The 20,838-nt window shown below is 38.5% G+C and overlaps 1 protein-coding gene across 3 annotated transcripts in view; it reads left to right on the top strand.

Annotated features, from left to right (window-relative positions):
• The first annotated feature begins 3,433 nt into the window (after window positions 1-3,433).
• The window catches only part of DACH2 (dachshund family transcription factor 2), a 300,591-nt gene continuing 283,186 nt past the window's right edge, over window positions 3,434-20,838 (top strand). For all 3 annotated transcript variants that reach the window (XM_014955166.1, XM_014955167.1, XM_014955168.1), the window contains exon 1: window positions 3,434-4,006. In XM_014955166.1, the coding sequence (XP_014810652.1) occupies window positions 3,522-4,006 (485 nt within the window). In that variant the 5' untranslated portion in view covers window positions 3,434-3,521. The remainder of the gene's footprint in view (window positions 4,007-20,838) is intronic.

A 20,838-nucleotide genomic window follows, 5' to 3' on the forward strand; every position in this document is an offset into this window, starting at 1 on the left:
CTTCCTTTCAAGCCTTAACTGGAAATTATTGATATCAGTGGTTTGCATGCTCATGATATAAACTCAAAGATGACTATGGAAAGTTAAAAGCTTTAGATTGGGCCCTGAGTAATTTTTTTGTTAAGAACTAGGAGAATATCATTGTAACTAGAACTCCAGTCAGGCTGAAATTCAGAAAAAAATGATGTTCCATTTTATTATGAATAGGGTGCATTATAAATGTTTATCCCTCACATTTATTTTAGTGAAGATCCAAGTTCTTCACTAAAAACTAGCATTTTCTCCTATAATCTACTAACATTGGACATACTTATATCTAGTCTATTGAAATTTTTTTATGGTAAAAAAAGAAATCAAAAATCGCATTGCAATATCTACAGAATTCCTTTTTTTTATTGTCTTGTCTCATGTTTGGCTACACAAACATCACTATCAAGCTTTCCAGTATTCTAGAAACAAAATTATTATTATTTTTAATTCATTCCCTACTGTTTCACTAAAAAGCTGTTATTATTTTTTATCATTGTCTCCTCCTAGTCAATTGTGTTACCCATCATTTTCTCTATAGGATCCCTGTGAGCCAGTAGCCACATTTATGCCAGCTGGCAATAAGTAATTTCCAGAAAGCTGTTGACTGGCCCTATCTGGAATGACTGGGGCTTTCCACTCTTCTCCTGTGTCAGAAAAGAGCTCTTTCACATTTCACTCCAATGGGGCATATGTAATGATGATAAAAACAAAAACAAACAAATATAACAGAATCTTTGCTTGACATTTTGCCATACAAACACAGCCAATTTTTATATAGGACTAATATACAATACACCAATATTTCTATAGCTGACAGTGTTAAGAAAACAGAGTATTTTGCAAACCACTCCAAAAGGAACACAAATATTTAAACTTTAATTTTAAATAAATATTTTAAAATAATTATTTCAGCTATAGGAAGGCTTATTAGTTTGCACACATACAAATTACATACTGCTGGACTCCATTCAAATAAACCATCTGGATACTTTATAACTGACAAGATATTACTGTATGATTGTTAGGCTTCAGTAACTTTGCCTTGTCTTTTAATAAAATTGCAGAAAAATAATAATATTCATTGATATAGTTGTTTTGTATATGCTTAGTTGAACTGGACAGCTGCTGGTATTAATTCTCAAACCTTGAGCATTTTCTTAGTTTAAGAGCAGTTCTTCTCTTCATGGATAGTCGCCTCTCAAGGGTACTGTTTTTACTACAGCCTTTATGATTTTATATTGCTTCATGCCACTCCAACTTGCTGGGTGTTGATGCGCAAGGCTTCCTCTGGCCTTGCAAAAATTCAGTCTTATTTAGAAATATGTTTAGCTTATGGAAGACATTAAAGTCAAAACGGAAAAAGAATTCTCACAGTGGAATTTGATTGTCACATTAATCTCAAAGCAAAAAATGTCTTTAAAAGGGCAAAGCCAATGAGAAATGTTTAAATCTGATTTATTATATCTCTTAATAGCAATTATATCCAGTAAATTAACCCCCCAAAGTTTCTATTTCAAGTCAGTTATTTGTTATTTTATCATTTCCAGCATGTAGAAATCTCAAATGAGTTCAGGGCTCAATTGTACTCAACACTTTGCTGAAGTAAATAGCCCCTGCCCCACAGAGCTTCAAATCTAAGGTTCTGATCCTAGAGAGATGCATGAACTAGTTTAGGACACATAAGCATTTCTATTGAAAGCTATTCATTTAAACCTAGAAATACTACCTTAGTTTTAGGCAGCTAGGCAAGGGGCCTAAAACAAGTGGCTAGTCTTCTTAAACACACATGTGATCAACAGAGAGAAAGTGAGGTACCCCCAGGGTGTAATTTAGATCATTTAAGTTTACAAATATAGCAATTTAGTTAGCATACAGTCATCTCCCCTCATCTAAAATGGCATTACTCATAATGCAAAAATATTAAACTTTGCAGAAAGGATGCCTAAATAAGAAAGCTTAACAAAAGGAAGAAGATAGAACAGACAAGCAGTTTGATCATAGTTACTTGGTATCCACTTGAAAAGTTTTGTTTATACTTTTCTGCTTGTTTTGTTTATACTGTTCTGCTTGTTTTGTTTACCGAATGCTTTAGAGGGAAGCTAAAAAAAGGGGGGGGGGGAATGAAGTTAAAGGACTAGAAAAGAAAGAAAGATAAAATAAGAGTGAAAAAAGTAGAAATAAGCAGGAAAGAAGGATATTGATACAAAGGAAGAAAGGGAAAAGGCTGGGAAAAGAAGCGAAATGTAAGTACACTGGGAGAAGGTAAGAAGCAAAATAGCCAATTTAGCCAGTGTGTCCTGGCTGCTGCTGGGTGCTTAACTGTCAGACTCAACTGCTTTATATGAAATTTGCCTGGCCATCTTTTGGGTCTGCTTGTTCAGGGAGAAGGGACACACAAAGCTGTGCAGTTCTTGTGTAAACTGACCTGGTACAGGTGAAGGAGACATAGGATCTGTCTGGTCCCCAGGACTGAGCAAGGTTTTACTTGTATGCAACTGAACGAGGTACCACATGGTGCTTCTGGAGGCTGCCTTACAGTCAGGCGTGAGGAGACGACTGATGCCATTGTACCTGTAACACAATCGATAAAGCACTTGAATCTGGAAATTTCAAGCAGTTACACACAAGACGTCCCGAGACGGGACTTTGCCTCCTGTGACTGATCACCAGCCCCCACGCCTCACAACCTCCCTTCCTCCTGCTGGCGCGGGACACGCTCCCTTCTCTGGAGGGGCTTCGTTGGCTTGAGACCTGATTCACCTGCGATACGCTGCCGCTGCCTCCTCCGTCTATTCACAGAAGAGTTGCTTTCGCATTAAGTGGGAAGTCAGAAGTATTATTTACCTAGCGGGGACTCGCACTGCTACCCCCTCTCCCCGATTTCTTTCAGCTGCGGCAGGGCACAGGTGTTTCAGCCCTCAGGAATGTACCAGAGCGCAGCGACCGCTGAAACTACCCGAGAAAGGGGGACGGCGCCTGGACCTCGAGCGGGCCGGCCCCAGACTTGCCCTCCTCTCCCTCAGAGAGACGGGGCCGCTCCCGCGGGACCCCCTCCCGGCCCAGGGAGAGTCCACCGAAACTTTCCTACCCCGCGGCACAGAGAGGGAGTTTGGCGGGAGCCGAGGAGAAGCGCGAACCGGGCGATCTCTCCTCACGCACCCGGCCCGGCCGCCTCACGCCCCTCGCCCCAGGTGCTGCGGCCGGCGCTGCCCCGCCCCGCCCCGCCGCCCGGCAGCCACTCGCCGAGGCCGCGCTGAAGGCGGGCGGGGCGCATTGGCTGGAGGGCGCTGTCACTCTTCCCCCTCTCGCTACCCCCCCCGGCGGCGCTGGGGAGGGGTCTGGGCGCGCGGCTGGCGGCGGCCGCTGCGTGTGGGAGGGCGGGCGCGCGGCTCTGTTTTTAGTAGTACCGCAAAGAGCGCGGGGAGAGAGCGCGCGAGGGGCGCGAGGCTGAGGCGAGCCACCGCGCGCCGCGGCGAGAGCCGGCGCTGGCCATGGCTGTCTCCGCGCCGCCCGTCATCGCCGCAACTTCCAGCGGCGGCGCAGGGGGCTCGGCGGGCTTGTTCCGGGCGGACCCGCTGTACTCCAGCCCCGCGGAGTCCCCGCGCCTCACCAACAGCCTCGTCAACAGTTTCCTCTCCGCCGGCAGCGGCGGGGCCGGCGCGGGTGGCGGCGGGGGCGGCGGCAACGAGTGTAAGATGGTCGACCTGCACGGGGTGAAGGTGGCCTCGTTCCTCGTGGAGGGACAGGAGCTGATCTGCCTGCCGCAGGTCTTTGATCTCTTCCTCAAGCACCTGGTGGGGGGGCTGCACACGGTCTACACCAAGCTGAAGCGGCTGGATATATCGCCGGTGGTGTGCACGGTGGAGCAGGTCCGCATCCTGCGGGGGCTGGGGGCCATCCAGCCCGGCGTCAACCGCTGCAAGCTCATCACCAGGAAGGACTTCGAAACTTTGTACAACGACTGCACCAACGCGAGGTGAGTCGCAAAACTTTGCTCTTCCTCCGCCGGGAGCCGTGGCCGGGGTGGGGGGCGCTGGGTCCCGTCCCCGCGGTGGGCTGGCGGGGGAGCCCCGGGCTGGGCCGGGCCCGGGCTCGGGGGCTGGCTGGGGAGTGGGGCCGAGGTGCGGCGGGGCCGGCGGGGGAGGCGAGCACCGCGGAGGTGCCGGCACGGAAAACTTTCCAGGATTCCTCCAGCCCCCCGAGCGGGCAAGGACCGCCGAGCGGAGGGGCCGTGCTGCCCGCCGGTCTGCAAACTTTTTCTCTAGCTAGGAAAGCCGGTAGGTCGCGTATGCGCTCCGAAAAAAAAAAAAAAAAAAAGACACCTTAAACTTTTCTCCGTTATTTTCCTTCCGCTGAAACTTGGAGTTCTCCTCGGATCCCTCGCTCCCGGCGGGCGAGCGCAGGCTGGCGCGGCAGATGCCCGCCGGGGGAGGCTGGCCGGCCGACGGGCAAACTGTTGCTCCGTATCGCTCCGCAATAATTTTGCGTCATGCGATGGAGGGGTCTGGTGTGGCCGTAGCCCCTGCCCTGCCGTGCTTAAATCACTGAGCCCGGAGCGGGTTGTATTCATGGGAGATCCCTGCTGGGTCCTTCGTACTTGGGGTTATAATCCCGGTTTGTGACCTCATAGCTACTGCCTTTAGAAATGATAATGATCTAATAAACACAAAAACCCTCTCGGGGCTTATCAGAAATACATAGTGTGGGATGTAAGGCAGGGTGTTTGGCGATGACATTTCCTAGTTTAGCAGTTCGTGAGATACCTTTTCAGAGACATTTGCATTTCAGTGTGCTCCTCTGCTCTCCGTCTGGCAGGAAACTTTCTTCACAGAGGTTGTTTCAGAGAGCTTTGCGTGCGAAATGTGATTTGCAGCACGCAAATATTTAGTGACTTTGTTTTTTGTGTCACTATTTCTCACTGTTTAGGACTGAACGTGTTGAGTAGGTTTGGTTTTTTTTTGTTTTTTTTTTTTTTTTAAAATATCACCTTAAGTACGCACCAGTTTGGGGCCTGATCCTGCTGCGAGTTTAAGCAGGAGCAGACCGGCCGTCCATTCTTGAATTAGCGGTATTTGTTTTGTTTAAAATTATTTTCTGTTAAAGGTGACATTTTGGAGATGCTTGCACTCAATTCCTCGATGTGTTTATTTGAAGTATGTTCTTTTTCCTCTTGCTTATGTTTGGTTCCTGTAACACCTTCTTCCGCTGCCTATTTCAATGTCATGCACCTCTGTGACATCACGACTACTGCCTTATTAAAATGATGGTATTATAAATAAGGTCTGAGACTAATGTATTTGAACAAAACTAAGTGTACTAAGGGACACATTTAACATGTAAGTGCTTCTCTGAAATGTTCCTAAAACTCGACTAGTGTGCAAATTGACCGTTAAAGAAATAAATTGTCTTAATTTCTGTGACTGTGCCAAAGTTTTTTCCTTAGGGAAATACAGGATCTGATTCGATGATACAGCCTTTAGATGCAAACTGATGATTTCTGCCCTCTTATAACCTGTGATTTAAGATAAAGAAATGCTGAAGTGTTAAATGTTTAAAACTTGTATTTCACGACTTTTTTTTCCCCTTTAACAAAGACTTATGGCTGTGATAGGATAGGGGAATAAGTAATTCAAGGAGCAGCTGGGAAGGGAGGCCAGGGGAGCTGTAAGTGAGGAGCCGAGTGATGCTCTTGGAGGGCCTGAAAGGAGCAGTCAGTGGAACGAAGACCTGGTCAAATGCTGCAGATACGGCAAGAGCACTGTTGAGGGGGATCTAATAGGGCAGAAACACATCTGAATGGAGTCGAAGCTCTCAACTCATTCAACACGTGTGTAAGCGCAAACTCTCCCTGACTAGTTAGGAAAACACTATGTAGTTTTACCTATTCAGGAATAGCAGATCACTTTACATTTCCTAAAATGTTTCTCATTTATTGGGACATTGCTCAAGCTTTGTACCTTTTGAAAATGCCACTGGTTTGAATAACCTACTGATAGCAATGTATTTTGCATTCACGGTTTCAGGTGTAATGCATGATAAACGTTATCAGCACATATGAAACTTTTCTCAAGCATTATAACTTAACAATGTTGATTGTATTCTGTGATGCTAACTGTATGCTTATATATGTGATTGTGTTAACAGATTATTTTTTTCCTTGAACAACCTATACTTAATGGGAGAGCATGTTGGATAAAAATAGCTAAATATATGAGAGATCTAATTTTTGTTTGCTCTGAAGTGACCCAGAAACCACTGTAGTGCATGGTAGCAAACAAATAAAACACAGTAGAACTGCTCTATAAATGCTATATATATACAGCATTTAGGTTCTGTACCTGGGAAGTAAATTCTTGAAAAAATGTCATCTTTTAGAAGCAAACTCTTTGATCCGTATTGTTCCACTACATGAGTCAAGCATTAGTTATAACTTGGAATATTGTGCATTGCTTTTGTAACATGTATATTTTTTTAATATATGAAGATTGATATATGTATTTGAATACTGCAGAGATACTGCATACTTGAGTTCACTCAAGAGCTGCCAGAAAAGCAATAAGAAATGCTGTTTGTCATTGTTTTCAATGTTAGTTGACTTTTTAAAGCCAACATTTCTTATGTTAGTGTACACTTTTATTTTTTAATTGGAATGTGAGCCCTCAATCATATATAATTGAAAAGGAGAGAAATTCTACTTTTCCTGCTTAGTCTGTTGCATTTTTTTGGTTGAGCTTGTCTACAAAGGTCATAAGAACTGCAGAGAAACGTACCTGTAAGCGAAAGTTTTGTGTACGTTTGTTCTGTGTATGTAACGCTAGTTACCTATATCTAGCCTCTTTGACCTTTATATTTTTTTAAACAGTACACATATAATTTTTTCATTCACGTGTAAACAAAATGTGCTTAACTTTGTCATTAGCCATCATCCTGTAATCTAATTTGGAAGCAACGTTTATAAAATGAAACTAACCATTCATTTCATTACAGGGAGCATCTTCAAGTGAATAGTGAGTACAATATATTTACTTACTAATTTGCGATACTTCAGATCATTACTTAAATTATGGACACATGTTTAATTTTAGTAGCAAAGAATAACATTTATTGAAGTAGAAAACTATAATGAGGCTTTATTTAAATTAAAATTTAAAACTGTAGTGAGAACATTTTAATGATGGTAAATATATCAGTCCTTAAAATTAGCAATATATGAGTATGATCATAACCTATTCTACAGGCTTACTGTATTTGATGGATGCTGTTGGCTACTGAATAAGCATAGTAGTCTGGATTAGTCAGTGAATAGTAAGAATACTTCCCAGAAAACAGTGTTTTGGTACATGGCTTATTTTTTGTGATTTAAAGTATCCAGTTAAGCTAATATTTTGTATTACTTTAGCTATTCACAAACAATAAAAGGCTCTAGAAATGACTTTAAGCAATAAATGCAGACATTTTATTTTATGAGATAATGAGGGTCTAGTCATGTTGTCTATTAAAAGCTACCCTATAGTCAGCAATACTCTCTTTTATTAGGAGAATGATGTCAAGATGAAAATTAAAGCAATCCAGTCATGTAGCACTGCACAGAGCTTCCTAGTATATTGATTTAAAATGTGGATATCTGACTATATAAACTTCTTTGACTAATTAAATATTTAGTATGCATTCAGCCTTGGACAAACTTGTGAATTTTGGAGGTGGTAGCATGTTAAAATAAAAACAATGATCAATTTCTCAGCTTCCTCTTCTTCCTCAGACAGGAGATTCACTTAAAACGTTCTCGAGAGAGATCACTCACATAGTGGATTCTGCTAGAGATGCAGAAAGGAATTTTTCCACTTTCTGAGCAGATTAATTATACTTCTGGAAAAATCCCTTTTTCTTTTTGGACATCTTGAAAGTCTGTGCTTGCTCAAAACTACTGAAATACTTGAATATTTTCATCAGAAGCATATCTAATCTGGAGAAGCCTTGATTAAAATTCCCTTCTTTTTTCGTAGCAATAGAGCTTCCCATTTGAAGTGTAACATGCTTTTCCTCCAAAATGGAGTATTTGTATGTTTCCTGCATGTGTATATGCATAATACATATGTAATTTTCTACTGAGACTTCTACAACTGAAAAATACTGTGTTTTGTAGCAAAGACAAAAAAGCTAAACAATTAGGTATTAATGATATTCTTGTTGCATATTCAAAAGGTCTTTGCAAGCATTTCTTCTCCTTTTTTTCTTTTCACCATTTCAACCTGCAGAACTCTTCACTGTCACTTCAAATCACACAATTCTACAAAGATAAAACAACATTTAAACTCATTTGCTTTGGGAGGGAAATTGAGCATTTGCACCCAATAAGCCTGATTGTGGAACTGCATGCAAATTGTGTTTTGATTTATCTCTTTTGCACTTTTTTCCATTTGAATTGATCTTGCATTAATTTTGCCAAGCGGCTCTGTGAGGCTGCAGATGTTGCCCTGTGTTTAATAAATCAATGAGACAGATCTGAATGAATCACTTCAGATGGATTCTCTGCTCGGTTTGATGTCTAGATGTTATTCTTAGCTTGTTATCATGACAGATGCATTAATGTTCCCATACACTGCCAGCAATGTCAAAGAGATTGAAGCTTTTAAAGTGGCGGTATCCCCTTTTCCCCCTTCTGTTGGAATAACTAAATTGCCTTTAGGAATAGGTCAAAATATAAATTTAATCATGGCATCATTGTGGGGAAGATGCTAAACTTCTGATCATGTTATAATACAAAGTCAGACAAATACAGTTTCATATAGGGTGATTAATTATTCCAAAATAGTGTAGATCAATATTAAAATCTAAACATAGGATGGCTGCTTAATAGAGTAACCACTTTCTCAACATTAATATTTCATTGTAATAGGAATGATCCGAATAAATAATATAAGGCCAGAACATGTTAAAAGTGTTGCTATAAATAGAGTATCATTGTGTCCAAATTGATTACAGGCTGAAGTAAGGCTTTTTCTCTTTTTCCTTTTTTTTCTAAATTCTTATTAATAATTTTCTTCTAAAGTTAAATATGTCTGCATTCAACATCTGTTAGATTTAAAATAAAAGCATTTGTATATTGTTTCTGTTACTACTTACCATTTAGTGCCAGATACGTTAGAAAAGTTGTTGATCACCGTTAATTTCTGATCTGTGTAGTCTGGTATACATTATCTTGGAGCAGAACCTGTGGAACACAAATCATAAAAGAGGCTGGAATGTGTCTTTCTGGAACGGTTTTAAATTCTGGAAAAGATTGTACAAAGTGTAAAGTACTCTGCCATGAGTAATGAAGATCTATTTCCCACGTAGGCTATGCACAGTTTTTATTGGCTTTTATTATAAACCACTTGCGGTCTTCCTTGTTTTTCTTTAGAAGATAAAATATGTTTTGTGATTTGCTTCAATCATTTTGTTAAACCTGATCTCTTTCTCTATTGCTTTATTTTAATGCTAAAAATTATCACAAATGTTCCTTCTCCTAATCTCTCCCCCAAACAGAAGAACTTTGACTTTTTGTCATTAAGGCTGCTGAAAATAAATTGGAGAAACTGGCTGTAACAGATCTAGATTTATGTTGGCATTCTTGGTATTCTTGCTCCAGTAGTTCCAATTTGATAAAGGAAACAATATATGTAATAGAAATTCACAGTTTATTCAAATGAGTTTAAGCTTTAGCATTGTTATATCTGCCTTTCTTTCACCAATATATCAATGTGTGGCAATAGCATTATACTTAGCCTCTAGAAGCGACCAGCTCTGTAGATGGGAAATTATTCTCACACTGGGGTTGTGGTTGGACACGCAGCTGCAGTTTGTGTATGCATTTGTTTTAAGGGCAGGTGAAAATCAACTTTGGTAGAACTGAGGAGCATGGCAAAAATCACTGAAATAGAAAATCATGTTTTGTTGTATGGTGGTGGCTTTAGTGTGAGAAAGTAGTATCTACCTACTTCAGTAATTTTTGCAGAAGATATTTAAATCAGCTTTCTGACATGTTTTAAAGAATTGTGTCTTGTTTATTTCATTGCTTACAGGCTGGAATTCGCATTGTGTAAGAGCTGTACGTCAGTATTAAAAAGTTGTTGAAATCTGGTCCGTAAAGTTGCTGGTTTGGTTTTGCTGAGGTGAACCTCCCTTTCGTGCCAGTGGAAGTTTTCCAGAGCAAGGGCAAAGAACTTATAAATGTTTCTGGAATCTGAGCCATTCTTGTTAAAGATGGGACATATTTGCTTAAAACTTGCATTTGAAAGAATTATGCATACATGGATTTTTCAAACAGGCACTACATTTTTGGGTCTGATGTTGTTCTTGCTGAATGTATGTTCTTCAATCTTTCCTTGTATGTCCTTCATCTTTCCAATGTATGTTCTTCAATATGTTCCAGAAATGGTAATTTTGGATTTTTCTGAATTTAGGAACAAAGTATCCAAATCCTTGCTTTAATATACCTAGGAAGTTCCCATCTGGTTTCTTTTGTAAGTCCTTCATGTCATTATCAGTGGTAATGAAATCCTGTAAGTGTATGGAAATGCAGCATTTCAATAATTATTTATGTAAACAATATTAATAGCAAAACCAAATGTAATGAGGATACTGTAGAGTTATTGCTGTCTTTGTATTATTGCTGTGACGCATTTCTTTTGTGTAAGCTAAGGCAAGATTTTTATATGTTACGATTAAACATGCATTACCAATCACAAGTACATTAGTTAGTAATGATTCTTGGTGATTTAGATTTATCCTGCTTGATATTAGAATTGTCCCCTGGGGGTACGTGCTTTTGATCTTTGTTCCCTCTTGGTAAGGCATGGTTATCCAAAGTGACTTAGTACTAGGGTTTTCCCTCTCCCCCCATTCTACAACCTGTAAGAAACACCAATACCTATTGTCCCAGACGGTCCCAATGTCCAAATCCTGTAAAATATAAATTTGTTTCTTTGCTTTCTTTTTGTAGCATGGCTATATTGCTGTTTGTGTGTGCGTATAAAGTTTGCCACTAGCAAGAGTGAGGAGATTATATTTCCTTGTCAGCCCATCTTGACCTGCTAAGCCCGTTTTGCTCATTAAAATATATTGTGTCAGAGCCTTTCTTGACTCCTTTACAAATACCACTTCCCCCAAAAGTAAAAACAAATCAAATGAATAGTGCTTGCTTTATTACTGTACAGTGGCTTAAAGTGTAATGTTTAGCAGTGTATATTGTTGTGTATATGTTAAGGTATAAAATGTTCGATTACAATTGTGTCTGATCTTATCAAGTTTCTGGAAATTGATATCTGGTAACAGCATTTAACCTACATCTAGTCTATCTGCTATTTATGTGATGGGTTAAAAAGAAAAAGTAGTATCGATCTGTCACTGGATTAAAGTTTGAAATCGGCAACAGCATGAGCACAAAAGGCTTTTTTTTTTTTATGATTTCTCAGCTTGCCATTGATCTACCAGTTTTATTGCATTCATTATTTATTAAAAGAATTTGCAAGCTAAACATAACGTTAAGCTAGTTTGCACACAGGGACTGCACTTAGGAAATTGAATGGAAATTGCATTAGAGATGAACATCTGTGCTATTTTTCCACTCGTGTGTTTATGGGTTTGTATAAAAGGTGTATTGGATTAACAGTTATAACCATTATAGCTTGCAGCAATATGTTAGAACCCTAGGCATTTAGTAGTTATTTAGGAGGGAGACTCTTCTTACTTATACTAAAAAGTACAGTAATGCCATCACAAACAGTGCTTTTATTGGATTATTCTTTATTAATAGGCTTTTTTACTAGTAATGTGTAAAACTTGAGGTATCTAGCTACATCGTGCATGTGTTCTATTATCTACGCTACATAAAGCTCCATTAATATTGTCATTAATTGAAGGTTTCTAGTGACAGTATTCGTTAAGGATTTGGCACATAGACACCCAAGTATTGAAAGGAAAAGTATTTTATAATATTCAATAGGAATGTAAGTGTTGAAAGGATCCTTAATGTATGTTTCTTCAGATTTTTCCCAGCAATTCAACTAGTTTTCTGTCTTTCCTGAGCTAGATAGCTTCTGTGATGTATCCTATGAGTGAATCAGGTGGAAATCTTAAAAACTTTGAAATCTTTTTCCACTTTAGTTGACAAGTTCAGTTGCCGTCAACACTAGCTGTGGTTGTGTATGATATATAAAGTGCAGGGTAGACCTGGAATTTTGAGGTCATCTTGTGTAGTGATTTTGGATTTTTTTCTGATTGGGTTCCTTCTATAAGACAGATTATTTTGCTTGAATACATCATAGTTACATATGGAAAAACACAGGGAAAATTAATTTTGGGGCTTTGGGTGAAAAGTATATTTTTAGAATCAAGATGTTATCTATTTTATTTGGTCTAAAAATGTGTGCAGTCTAGTCTGTTTATGACTAGAATGTACTGAAATATGTCATGTTTTGCATCATCAGTGCACTTTCAGTTATTCTATTCAAGACTCAACCTGATACATCTCACCAGCTTGAAGACTGTTAATGGGTTTCCTGTGCTAAGAAGCAGAAATGTTCTTCATGCCAGAAGGTTGAGCTTACTCTTTTGAATGACGCCTCTATTTTTTATTTTTTTTTGTCTATGGTATGATGAACCCCTTCATGTCCTAATAGCATTTTGAGCAGAGGTAGCTCTGATTTTTAGTTGAAAATCTCAATACTATTTTTCCACATTGTTTTGCACACACTGTTAGTAATCTTCCTCACTGTTGTTACCAGCCATAGGCTTCTGTGATCACAATTTTCATATTATACCAGATAATGTGTTTTCAGCTACCCTGTAAATAAAAGTGGAAGTCAGTTTTAATATGAGATGTATGTAATTAATATATATACACAAATATTGATTCATATGATATATGCGTGCGCACACACACACACATGTATATAATGCAGTTTAATCTAAATTTCTGGATTATTCCAAAGCCTCTTTCACAAACCATGTAAATTAGCTTTTATTTTTGGAAAATCTTGCATACATATTTCTAAAAAGAGAGGCTTTGGAATAATCCAGAAATTTAGTTTAAATTGCATTTCTGTGATCATGAACTAAATTTCCTAAATGAACTTATATGGCTTTATGAACTATCTTTGTTGTCCTTACCAAAAGTCTTTGATTTTTTTTGTACTTCTCATAGCCATGTGAGTAATATTCTCAGCGTATAATTTTATTTCTGTCCAGCCTGTGGCAAGAGAACTTTTAGCTTGGGATGCCCTCGTGTTACCTTCAGTCAACAGAACATTGAGTCACTTTTCTGTTTCAAGATCTGTATGGACAGTGGAATTAAACCGCTTTATTTAAAAAGTTAATAAAAATTATTTTACACTATATGTGTACAGAGTTCCAAATCTGATGAGTTTCGTGGAAACACAGAATTGTTGAAGTTGGCAGGGCCCTCTTGAGATCAGCTAGTCCAAATTCTCTGTTTTAGCAGGGTCAGCCAGAACTGGTTGTCCAGAACTGTGTCCAGTTGGATTTTGAGTATTTCCAAGGGTGGAGACTCAGCTTCTCTGGGCAACCAATTTACAGTATAGAAATAACCATGCGGTGGAAGAAAGATTTTTATTGGCATTCACTAGGATGACTGGATTATGTGTGAGTTGTTGAAGCTGCGAATAGATGTCATGACTAGCCACTGATGTCATCACTGCCCTTCCAACGAGTCGCTCAAGCAGCTCAATATGGATACTCTGCCACTCTGTCCTTACTGGAGCAGAGTCTGAGTTGTAACCCTCTCATCCTCCATGTTGTATTCATATTTTGCTTTCTCTGTCTCACAAATGATTTCCTGAAATCCTTTGTGTGTGCTGTTGAGCTGACTTCTCTTATTGCCCATCATTACCTGAGAAGTAGTATTTGTTCATTTTTAATTTATTAATAATAAAAAAAAGGCGGAGGTGGCTGTAAGAAAACTCTTAGCACAGATGTGTCAGTAGCAGGATTTTAGTTACTTGTATGTTGCAGTAATTTAGGAATTGTTAAATAAGAAGATCAAGCTAGTTTTAAAGAACAAGTATTTTGAGTTTCATGTAGAACTTCGAATTAGTGTATTTAAAACATTCTGCATTACGCTTTTTCTTATACATATAACAGTTGTTTTTGCCTGGTACAGGTTTTAGATAATGGCTAATAGACTGTTTCTATAACAGTTAGTCAGAAAATATCTGGTGTCTGTGGGAAGTTATCCCTGTTGTTCCTTGTGCAGCTGTGATGTGTCTTTTAGAAGGAGGCCTCAGAAAAGGTTTGGCCGGAATGATTACTGTAAGATGCTGCAAACCCGCTCTCTCTCATCATCAGAAGTGCTTAGGAAGGTTAATTGATCCTGCTATCATACACTAGATTTTCTGTCTCGTATCAGAACTGTAATTGCTGTCACTTCTTCCTGCTGTTTTTTTATAAATTGCCTTGTCACACAACTGATTTTTCGTTCAAAAAAATCTCAAGTTCCAACCTAAAGAAACAAAGTTTCTGTCTTGCAATTTCATGAAATACTTTTCTCTTGCAAATTTTACTGCTCCCCTTCTCACCCCCAAACAATAGGACATCAAATAAACTGTTCATCTTCTTTGATATTCATCCTTAAAGGTTTACAATTTTAGCTTTTAATCTTACTGACTGAAAAAATTAACCTTTTATTTTACTGGGAGAATCTCATGTCGGTGTGGAAACAAAACAAAAAATATTTGTACTATATTTATTGTGGGCATCTTTACTGAGTAATGCAGGAACTGTTGTAGAGTAGTTCAGACTATGACAGTCGACTGTTAAATACATTTTTAGAACTCATGTTCTCTGAGTGAAGATAAGCTGACTGAGTTCTTATCCTGGTGTATTCTGATCCAGATAGAAACTCTTCGCAAGAAATGTTTTTTATCCATTCATGTGAAGTTTTTGATAGTATAAGCTTTCTATTTTTGTTGTTTTTCCCAAACTTACCTCTTAACAGAAAGCTAAATGCCTGACAGGGTTGAGCATTTCTGCAGCTAAGTGTGGCACGTAAGCCAGCCTAGGTTAGGGGTGCATTCTACCAGTGCTGCGTTTGATTTAAATAATGTGTTGTATTAGGGTCTGAATAATTCTTGGTTTTATATTGCATCTGTTAAGTGTAGTTAGAAAGGTCTTGTTGCATTGGCTTCTCCTAACCTACAGCAAATTTGTCTGTTTCCATGTAACTACTTTTCTAATGTTAGTCAGCCAAAATAAAAGTAGGAGCCTTGCTGATGCTGGTTGTCCTCTACCTACATGTTAAAAAAGGAATGTAGCCATCTTCCCAGTGCCTCTAAGCCACCTTGAGATGGCTGGGTGGTTTCAGGAGGAGACATGGTTATTTCTAAGTTACTGTCCTGCCAGTGTTAAGTAGTAATAGGTGGTCCATACCTCTGCTTTCTAGGGGGAAAAATGGAAAGATGAAAGAACATCACCACCTCACCACATCTTACATCCACCTGCTGCCGGCTCACAGTGAAGCTGTGTCTCACAAAGCGTAAACCCTTAATAGGAGTTGGTTATTGATTTACAGGGAGAGGAAAGTAGGATCAGGGAGGCTGGGCTGGTGGATGCAGTATGTTTGTTTAGGATTCCTGGGTGTTAGAAGACTCGGACTGCAGATAGTGTACTTCAACAATACAGTCCTTTAGCACATGCTCCGTCAGGCAAGGGAGTCCAAGAAGTTCTTATGCGTGGTGTGCAGTAGCTGTGCAGTAGGCTGATATGACCAGAGCACCTTAAAATTGCTGCAAGAGCTGCTAAGCTGTGCACTGCATGCAGAGTATGTTGAATTCATTGCAGAATTTCCTGCTGTGCCTACTCTGCAGTTATCATTTCCCCCCCTCTGCTGCCTTGGAATTTCTCTTTGACACCTTCAGGTACTTGTGGCTGTGTGGCTACACAGCCTCATCTTTCCCCATCACCTAGATTGATCTGTTATTGATAGTAACAACACAGTAATGAAATACATAAATATAGCATTCTATTGTAGACAACAGTTGCAGGTTTCATTTGTTGTGTTGAATGGTCATTGAGTTGTCTTTCAAGTTTAAGAAGTTCGTTAAGGTACTCTTTGCCATGTTTAGATATAGGGGTTAGTGGATTCTTGTAAAATTTTTGTAACCTCTAAACACCGATTTTGGGGGAAGTTTGTTTGGAGGGTTTTTTGATGCTGCTGTTCACTTTTCTGCTTTCTGATAAGAAGCTCTTTTTTAGCGACTTTATGCACACTAAGTAGTTTATCTGATGATGTCACATTGTTTCCAAAATAATCCCCTTTGATGTCTAGTGCTGAGAGTGATAGTAACCAAATCTACAGACAATAAGTGGGCAAAGAACATTTATATTTAAGTGCTTAGGATGATTGCATAGTTCTGTTATATGACTGTAGGTGAAATTAGAAACTTGCTTTTTCTGCTGTTGATTTTTCATAACGTTTTTCTGAAACACTGGTTTCAACCACCCTTTTTTTCAGAGTAGATAATCTTTCCATTCAGTTAATTGTGTATCTTGGAGTGGTGCTGTTGAGGATCTTAAAACGGATAGTCAGTGCTGGTTGTAACCTAATCCAACATAGACATGGTATAACAGAAAAAACACAATACAGGAGATTTAACATTGAAGGTATTTTAAGTGTTAATAACTCGGTTTAAGAACATGTTAATATTTGGCTATAAGTTTTCTGTGCAACACTGTAGAGGGGACTGAATGAACATGAAGGCTGTGGATCTCATGTGAAGGAAGTGATTGCTGTGTTCTTTTGACCCTGTTGCAGATGAAATTCTGCAATGGAACCATTGCAGAACCAGAGTCTTTCAATTGATTTCAGTGGTTTTGGATTTGGAGTGCAGAAAGCAATCAAAACTAAATGCATATCCACGGACTAATCCGTAAGTGACTTTGGTCCACACTAGGAAAGATTTTGTGCAAATTTGGAAGTAGCATCATGAAAGAATTCTTCTTTTAAGTCCATATACTCATATAGAAAATAAGCATAAAGAATCTCTGTGTAGTTGAATAATTCTGATGGAAGTACTATATGGGCTACAATTAGTAAGAGTCAATAAATGTATGCCTGCGTTGCCAAGTGAACTTTTGCCAAGAATAAGGGATTACAGGGTGTTTGTGCAACTTGCATAGGAATTTTCACTTTTCCCATTGTGGAAAGTGTTTACCAATGGTGATAAATAGAAACTATTTTCTGTAGAATGAATGTTATAAACTTGTTATTGTGCATAGTTGTACACTGCTGATATTCAGAAATCCTTATGTAGTCTCAAATATATGAAATAGGATTAACCTCAATCTTGACAATTTTTAATAAAGGTAGGGGGATTTAATATTCTAAGTGGGGGTGACTGCATGTACAGAGTAGTGGAAAAAATATTATGCACCTTGACAGTTTGAAAAGTAGGAAAGTGATAATTATGTACTTAACAAGCATGTACATTTCATAAAGTTTACAGTATCATAGTATCCTGACTGTTTACTCTTGATTTATACTTCCAGCTAGAATTCAGAAAATATTGATTTCTTATAGCTATTGATTCAAGTTCTTGGACTTGTTAAAATCAGTTTGCTCCATTTTAACTGTTCAGTTGAAAATTATTTCAGCAGAGTATTGGGAAAACTAGTACCTAAGAAACTTCAATTCTGTTCAAGGCCTATTAATTCTGTGTTTGAAAGCAATAGCAGTCTCACAAAATGCAAGGGATTGTTCATTACTGGTATTCACTAATATAAAAACTTTAACCTTTCTCAAGCTGAGACTGAAAATATGATGAAGGGTAAACCACCATACCTGTATTTCTAAATAGCTTGCAAGCTTAAATCACGATCGGTGATTAGTACTTTACACATGCATCTGATTTTTCTGGGAAGTCCTGTGCACTTTCTGAACAGGAATGGCAGTTGGTGGACTATTTATTACTCATTCTGGTTTTGGTGGAAAATTTGGCCTTGTATGTCATTTAGACTTTGTGACACATGTAGCCTCCCAGGGCCTAATGACTTGTCTGCAGATGGGCTGTTATTTATTACAGTCATGTAGAATAAAATTGATTGTCTTCTAAAATTAATTTTTCATTTGCCTCAAGCTCTGCTTTAATAGAGGACACACAGTTGCCTGTTTGCAGAAATACTGTTTAATCACATTAATATCTCAGCCCCCCAGGCCGGTGAAGATAATTGTACAAACGAACAGCAAAATCTGTATCTTTAACTTCTTTTTATGATTAAATTATGCAAATGACTTATCTCCTGCCCTTCCAAGCACTAATCATCTAATTAGGAATGATGTGTTAAAGGGATGGTTTTGAATCAGAAGAGGGGGAGAATGGAGGAAGCAGAAAATGGGACCTGACAATGAAACTGCTGAAGGTACTATTGTAATACAAGATAAATCTGTTTATTTGTTCAAAAAGCAAAAATAAAGGCTTGTTTTGCTATTTCTAGTCTTGTTTTAGTGATCTTTTTCATAAGGGGATAATTCTTCTGTCCAATCTTCGCCCATAATTTTCCATATTAACTTTAAATTCAATTATTGAGGTTCAAGAATTGAGTCACTTAGCACTTTCTCTTCCAGTTCTCATAAACAAGATAGTGCAAGTGTCTCTATTTGGCTTCACTAGTAGTATGGTTTGCAAGACAAAATACATACATTTGTAGATTGTTGTTTATAAAAGTGCTCGTTATTGTACTATTAGATGTCCTCAGCCTGTCAGATAGTTCTATTCAAGTATCTTAGTCTCTTTTTTGATTACTTACTTGCTGGTTAAAAATAAAAGCTTTGCCTTTTCATATGAAAATGTAAGTGCTCAACTAAAAAGAACGGTCATCTCTTCAGTAATGTTCTGTGCCTAGTTTGGAGAGTTTCCCTTTAAGTTATGAGTGAGGCTCTGTTTAAATGTAGATGTTTAGATGATCATAAATTTATATGCAATATGCACAATAATCATGCCTTGAACTCCTAAAGCTTACAGTTCTATTTTCTGTCTTTTCTACCTCGTAAGCAGATTCTGTTTTGCAAGTTGTGCCTTTATAAGCAGAATCTCCTTCTTAAGCTGCTTTCCCACAGTGGGTTCAAACTATCAGTGTGTTATTACTATTGCTAAAGGTACAACAAACTAACTCTTGCATTGGGTGATAACACTGAGAGTTTGATAACACATTACTTATGTTTTCTCTTTACTCGGTTATTGATGTACTTACTGTATCCTAATCATGTACAGTATATCAATAAAATAAGAGTATTTTAGAGACTAATTGAAGTTTCAGGAATTCCTATATGAGGCTGTATTGCTTCCTTTATAAATATATGAGAGAGTATTCATGCATAAATGTATGAATTCATAGGATACTACATAGAATACCAGTAGGTCCACATTCCCTAAAAGCAAGGTATAGACTAATCTTGCAGACAAGATAAATCCAGCTGTGTTTTCTACAGATCTGGTCAATGCCTTCACTCAGTCAGCTCTTGCCCTTTAGAGGTAAATATATGAAATAGTGGGAAAAGGTTTTCTATTTATGACATGATCAGTTTTGAAAGTTTGAGTGACATGTTGCTTGCAACATCTGCCTTATTCATTGAGGAACATCACCGTCCCTGCCTGTATATATGGCTTGTGCTTATGTGCATGTGTGCATATGCATAGGTACATACACAGGGCTTTACTGATATAATCTGAGAAAAGCTTAACTTCCCCAGGAAGGTGGGACAGTATCCCACATAAATTCTGAGAGGCCAAAAGCAATGGTATCAAAATAATCTTGTTAGTGGTTTGGTGTATGTCATAGGCATTTAAAAAGCAAAAAACCTCATACAAATTAAATTTGAAAGCAGTAAAATTGCTTACTGTGGCTTTTCTGGGCTGGTTTTTGGATGGTTCAAGATAAAGAACACAAGTTCTGCCTCTACTTTCCTTTATCTGACACAGATGTAAATTGCTGGTGGAATTTTTTCATCAGCACTTCATGGATGGGGAGGCTGTACTTGTACCTTCCAGCAGTATGACTGAATTAAATGAGTTGACTTATATCTTTATATGTATTTTCATTGTTATCACTCCAAAATTCTTCAAAAAAGGAAAGATAAGAAGACCTTGTTGAAGAACTCTTAAACAAAATGTTTGTACAAAACCACTTGTATGAGTAATTTCAGTACACAATGCCAAAGTCTATTTTGTCAGAATTATGGGAAACTCAAAAAGAAGAAATAATTTCTCCTTGGATTACAAGGTTCTGGGATTCATTGGGGTTTAAATAGCAATGAGGGCTTTGAGAGAGAATTGCCTACCCTAAAAGGAAAACCAATGATGCTTAAGGAGCAAATAGTCCTAGGCTTCTTTCTTTTTTTTCTTTTATATTTGTTGGATCGAGATATTCACCACAATAGAGATAAAAATAGAGGTCTTGTACTTAACGCTGATGCTGTGTGAGAAATCAATGGAGAGTGGTGGACAGCATCCAGCTGCCATTCTTTATGTGGTTAAATTTTGTAACCCAGATGGCTTTTTGCTGATGTATTTTACTATGGTAGGACTAGTACTAAGATCAGGACATCTGGGATAGGTATCTGCTGAGATACCTTATTGGATCTGATAGAAAGTACTATTTGTGGATGCTAACCTTTTAGAATCAACGAGGAATCCAAAAATCTTCTGTGATCTGTAGTCTGTATTTTCTGGCTATTAGGGGTAGGCAAATAGGAAGAAGGTGGTCTGAAGTAAGGATTCAGATATCTCTTACTTTTTTTTCTCTGCATGTGCTTAGGTC

This window comes from Calidris pugnax, unplaced genomic scaffold (assembly GCF_001431845.1).
Source record: "Calidris pugnax isolate Ruff unplaced genomic scaffold, ASM143184v1 scaffold38, whole genome shotgun sequence".
Classification (NCBI taxonomy): Eukaryota; Metazoa; Chordata; class Aves; order Charadriiformes; family Scolopacidae; genus Calidris; species Calidris pugnax.